This window comes from Accipiter gentilis, chromosome 5, assembly GCF_929443795.1.
Source record: "Accipiter gentilis chromosome 5, bAccGen1.1, whole genome shotgun sequence".
Lineage (NCBI taxonomy): Eukaryota > Metazoa > Chordata > Aves > Accipitriformes > Accipitridae > Astur > Astur gentilis.
This window is the reverse complement of record NC_064884.1, coordinates 38248150-38254149: the sequence shown is the minus strand read 5'-3', so window position 1 is coordinate 38254149 and position 6000 is coordinate 38248150. Positions and strand designations below refer to the sequence as shown.

The 6000-nt window shown below is 41.7% G+C and overlaps 1 protein-coding gene across 1 annotated transcript in view; it reads right to left on the bottom strand.

The window, feature by feature from the left end:
• Positions 1-1507: 1507 nt before the first annotated feature.
• PACRG (parkin coregulated) overlaps positions 1508-6000 on the bottom strand; it is a 256602-nt gene continuing 252109 nt past the window's right edge. Inside the window, exon 6 of the mRNA XM_049801673.1 lies at positions 1508-2701. Coding sequence (XP_049657630.1) covers positions 2541-2701 — 161 coding nt within the window. The 3' untranslated portion in view covers positions 1508-2540. The remainder of the gene's footprint in view (positions 2702-6000) is intronic.

Here is a 6000-nt window from a genome sequence, read left to right as displayed (position 1 = left end):
GGCTGAGGGGATCAGGTCTGGGCAAGTCTGCAGCTGCAAGAAGTACCCATTTTCCATGGTGTCTACTTGTCAGTCAGTAGTCTTGTCCTAACTGAGCTAACGGGGAGGGGATGAAAGAATAGTAAGTCAGGGAATGGGGGTACAAAGCTGGTGAGGAGCCTGCAACTTCATCTCACCCTCGGCAGCGCTGCCGGGATGCAGAGGGCTGATGGGATGGGGAGATCCCAGGGATGAGAGCCCTTTCCCGCACTGTCCCTTCTGCAAGCAGCTCTGTGGCTGGAGCCCAGCGGCAGGGGAACTGAAGCCAGCTATTGAGGAGTTTTTTGATCTCAGGCAAAGAGTGGTACTGGGCTTTCCCTTAAGGACAGAATACAAATAGCTAAGGAGTGAAAGGCGGCCTGGGATTATCCTTTTATGAAGGGCCTGATTTGTTTCCGAGCTGAATAACTCGGCTCCCTCTGAGCGGCAGTCCTCCAGCGCACTTTGTACTCATGGGAAACCTGCAATGCCACAGTAACCAAACCCATAGGTACCAGTAAATGGAAAAGTATGGCTCACTGGTGCCAGGGACAATGCAGGACAGGGCCCTGCTGAGGGGACACAGAGGGAGAAACTGCAAGAGAAGGCTCAGCTGATAGTGCCAGGGTGGCTGTGTAGAAAGGCGTTTTTGGAAGAGGAGGCGTGGGCCTACAGCCAGGCTTCACCTTCGTTTCTGACTGGGAGGTGCAAGATTTACAGCTACCCTAGACGTGAGGCAGTGCGTTGGATGTACTTATCCAACACAGGTGCGTGTTAGTGACAGGATGGACACCGTCCACACTCTAGGGACTTGAGGGAAGCCCTGGCGATGTGTAAAAGAAAACTCAGAAAGAACCAAAAACCAAATAGAAAGAAAGGTCTCCGGCACCTGGGAAAAAGGCACACCTGCGGCAGCCGTGCCTAAACAGGGGACTGGTGGGCACTTGTGGCTGGTAGCATCACTTGATGCTGCAGTTCCTCAAAGAGGCGGGAAGAGTAAAAATCTTCCTCTTAACTTTTTTCAACTGCAGGAAAGAGAAGAAATTAGAAGAAAAAAAAAATAATCCGCAGGCTGAAGATCCCACAGAACAGAAAAAGGCAAATCTAATGTCAGTCTAACAGCAGATCCAGCTCAAAGTTTCAGCAGGTGGGAAGGTGCTCCCCACGCTTCCAGTCCGCACCCAAAAGAAATGGGCAGCACAGGAGCTGTGTCTCACACAGACAAGCCTTGCAGGGTGTGAATATGGATGCGGGTAAGCACTTGGAAAAAGTCTTATGCGTCTAACACCAAAAAGTGCATTTCAAGCTCTAACGGTTACAGAGAAACACTTGAAAGTGCAACTTGCATATATTTTAAGAGTTTCCAGAAACCAGAATAAAAGTAAATGAGCCCAAAGTCTGCCCTTCTAAAAATCTCATGCTTTTTAGACAAAGCTCGTATCTTCTGATTTGTTTTGAGCTGACTGGATATTTTTAAATGGTTGTCCTTGAGACTTGTAAAACTTGTTTTGTTTTTTGTGGGTTTATTCCACGGAAATGCTTAAAAAGCAATAAAGTCAATCTCAGTAGCCTTGCTTAAATCCATGATTACATCAGTTCTGTGTTGTGGGTATGCAGGGAGAAACCAACTGAGTAGGAAATTGTAAGGGATTCCTGTAACAATAGTTACATTGTTTGTACACATATATACCATAATAATAACAGGAAAGCAATAGCAACCTTGCAGTTGCAAAAAATACCCAGCACCCTTTAAAATTAGATGCGTATATTCTGTGTTTACCCCGATTAACTGTGTTGTTAGGGACTGATATATTATGCACGCTGTATCTTCCATCTGATTTATTGACGTTTTTTCTGGGCTTCTTTTCTTCGAAACTGTGGTTGTGCCTGATGTTTGCCAAGAGGAACCCAAGTTCCACAGAAAAGTAAACACCTGGAAGCTGAGATCAGGAGTGTGTAAGAAACATGAGTTAATTTAACGACGGTGCTTTGTAATGGACCATATAAATTTTCCCACTGTAATTGGTATATACATTCAACAGTTTTATTGTATGTCAGTGCACATTATTCGGCACAGCTGCTAGAGAGGCACTGCTGAACTGGTGTTTCTCTTCCATGACAAACACCTATTAAGCAGTCAGCATAAACTCTTCTTGTTACAGCCTCTGACATCACCCTCAGGGCAAGCGGACACAGAACAGCAATTGCTGAATTGCGTATGAAAATTATAGTTTTATTGTCTATACAAGTGAAGATTTAACTCCGATTCCTGCTCTAGTCAGCTCTGTTATAAAGGAGCGATTCTTTCAGGGAACAAACAAGCACAGTACACCATTGTAATCAAAGGAACAGGCACTATTTATGTATTGGAAAGCCTTGTTCACAATAGTGCTAACACTCTAATGCCCCAGAAGCCACTATTTTAGCAGCTGTAGAGAAAAAAAGCATGACTAACAAGATGCCATACAGAGTCAGATACAGCTTTTTTAGAACACAAGTGGAATCATTCCATTTGATACAACTCAGTTTAATATGCACGACTGATAAGTAGGGATCATGTATTTAATATTTATATAAGCAGTTTCTCCACCGCAGCGTTCAAAGGCTTCCAGTGTCTCTTGAATCAGATCTCCAATATTTTCACGCTTCTGCTGGCTGTAGTCTATCCCATCGCCTGAATTAACTGGTTAATAAAACAGAAAAAACCAAGAATTATATTAAATTTACTGTTACACTTTGAAATAATGATATAGGAAATTGCAGCTGCTGGTCAGTCACTGTGCCTCTATTAGGAACTTTGCTCTGTGACATGAAACAGAGCTGAATTTGAAAACACGATGGTTTTGGTATCTCTTTAAGGCTCTGCTCAGGCTCCAATTCGTATGCCTTCAAAATTTGTTATGTACACATCACTGCAGTACCTAAGTGAAAATACTAATAAAGAAAACTCAGCCTTTTATAAAATTAAGATGGACTCTCTTAGACAGTTAATCTCTTAAGACCATTGCTTCTTTATTTCTAACATTGCTTATTTAGGACAAAATTCTACTGCCAGATGCATAAAAGCTTATCTACAAAATGTGACTTAAGCTAGACTTGTTATGATTTGAAATATTAAATAGGTTTTGCTTTGGAATTGTTCCGTGTTAGACATCATATTCACACACTTATGTTGTTTCTGATAGAGGGGATGTCACGTGGCCTAAAAGAGATACTTGGAGTATAACACAGCACTCACTCCATTTCTGATCCCTGAAAAATGTGTAAAATTAAGTCAGTGTCAACAGGACAAATTATGGCAGCCCACAGATGCAGTAACATTTGCTGCTGCTTTCTCTAACATGGATTAGCAAGGGTGACACACATTCATACGCACAGAGCATAATTCTTTAAAAACAATAGGTGTGAACAACGGTGACAACGAAACCGACAAGAATAAGAAATAACTTCACCTGCAATGATGCTGAGAGATTTTAAAGGAGGAAAATATCTTGTATTAAAACAGTATTCTGAAAACTATCTTAATATAGGTATATTCCAAGATATATATAAAAAAGAATTTGGCAGCAGCATAACGTACTCAGATCAGGTGTGGTGTAGTGGCCAGGTGGAGCGGCTGTCATGCTACTGTGGGGTAGTTCACACGCAATCAGTCCGTGGTCTCACTCCAGGCAGCGGTGGCAATGTGCCCATGTCATACCTTTAACATCTCCAATAACACTGCTTGCATTTTGACACTCTCAGCTGGCCAGCAAAGGACACATTTGTCAAGACAATGCAACTAACTTCTCGGGTAGAGCCTGCCTTTTGTGTGAGGAACACAGTGCACGCAAGGGTGAGGGTAGATTTTCCTCCTGATGGCACGCCCACATCCCCAGGCTGATGGGGTGTAGATGTACAACTGCACCCATCCTCACATCCTCTCCTGGATCTAAGCCCAAGGACCTGGATTTAAATTTTGTGACTTTGTTACCAGTAAAAACTGAAGAACCATGCTCATGAAGAAAGAGCTGATGAACACGGGTAAAAATCATCCTTTTGCTGAATTTTCCTGTAAAATATCTGATTGCATTCCAAGTTAATTATGTGTGTATCAGTCTTTCAAATTCCTTACACACATCTGTGTCACTTTGCTTTTTGTAAAATGGTTACACAAATACTGATGTGACATACAAGGACTGGGCTTCTGAGTGGAAAGGCAGTTATTTTTTGTGATGATTACTCTTAAGCACACGACTACTTTCCTATATATTAACTATGCATTTCACTGACATGAAAGGCTGGGGTTGTGACATCAAAATTTACTACAATTAGTTTACTGTAATGTTAGAAATAACAGATTATGAGAGTGCAGCAAGAGCTATTAAATAAAAGCACTAGCTTATACAAAATACTAATGCAAAAAGAAAAGCACATCATGGTTGAGTGCAGTTTAGACTAAACATGGTTTGTTCTTGCAGAAAACAACTGCGATCAACTGTGCCTCATCACCTGTACCGCATGTGCACTGCTGGCACTCCCCAGAACACCTGGAGGTATTTCTGATTTCACTGGTTTGAGCAAAGGAAACCCTGAACCTTGACCTAAGTCTTGGCAAATATGTAAAGGAATTACTGACTTTCCAACCATTTGTCTATTATCTGTAATTTTAAGCCTACACACATGCTCTGCTAATGAGCTTACACAGCTTTCATCATTCTTTCAAAGAAGTAGTAAAAAAATCAGCTCTCTGGAAGTAATGGTGGTACAGTGCTAAGCAAGTTTGGAGGAGGCCAACAAGACACCGTGATAATGCCAGTAACAGAGGTATTTTCCAGAATCCCATGTTACTGTCTTCATTATGGAACACAGTCCGTACAATAAATGATGCCTTAGATGCTTGATTAAAAGGTGCCTAAGAGAATGAGGCAATGATAAAGGAAATAGTCTGCAAGGGAAGACTGAATGTGTGATGTGCAGACTGTCATTACAATTTTTTTTTCCTACAGACCATCTGTGCTATGTGGAGGTTTGTATCCTCAAGATAGCCATAATTCACATTAATGCCATGACACAAGCTACAACCAACAATACCAGAAGGGTTATGTCAGCATCGAGGTCACCTGTTTAAGTACTAAAATAGCTATCCTATGCAGTTATAGGAATTAACAAATCTTTGAGACAAAAAGGATAATCATTAACCCAACAGGACAACATCCACTAAATGGATGAGTCAGAAAGATCTGCCCAGTGCACCTAAGGGTAAATATCTAGTCATAATAATAATGATGATTAGTTGGAAAAAGTAGCTACTGAAGTATAGCGGTCTCAGCATGCCCTTCTTTGGTTTGACTCTATTTCCAGGTTTGCATGTTAAGCCAACTTCGTCAGCCACAAAAATGTTGCATATGTAAAGTGTGAACATGGATCTGATTCAAGCTCTTTACGAAGTTGTCCTTTGTGAGGGAGAATATATCAGTATGAAAATGCTAGGAAGCACATTTGTCATATCTTTGTCTCAAAGTGAAATGTCTGGCAAATTCAGCATGCATCAAGAACTCTTTTCAGAGCAAATGTTATTTCTGTGTTTAGAAGAAACACATTGAAGCAATACTAACAGTTCTAGAGGATTACAATCAGGAAAAGATCTCATTTACTTCTGTGGATCAAAAAGTTAGTTCCCAGTCTCCTAAATCATGCACCAAGGGCTTTATGGTCCCTAAAAGTGAAGCAAAAGGCTTTGCACCTGTCAAGACCTGTGTGCTAGCTGATGAAATCGCCCAGCCCAGGAGTGGCACTCCCTGCCCTGCCGTCAGCGCTGCCGATGCCAACTGCTGTAGCCGAGGAAACCCTGCTCAGACCCTCAGGGACTGAACTCAGCGTTTGGCAGGGACCAGAGGAGGATTTGAATTGTGCTTTAAAACATGGTTTGTATTTGAGTCTAGACATGCTTCTATTCATGACTCAGGATATTAAAGAAATTCTAGTGTTACTTGTATTTCA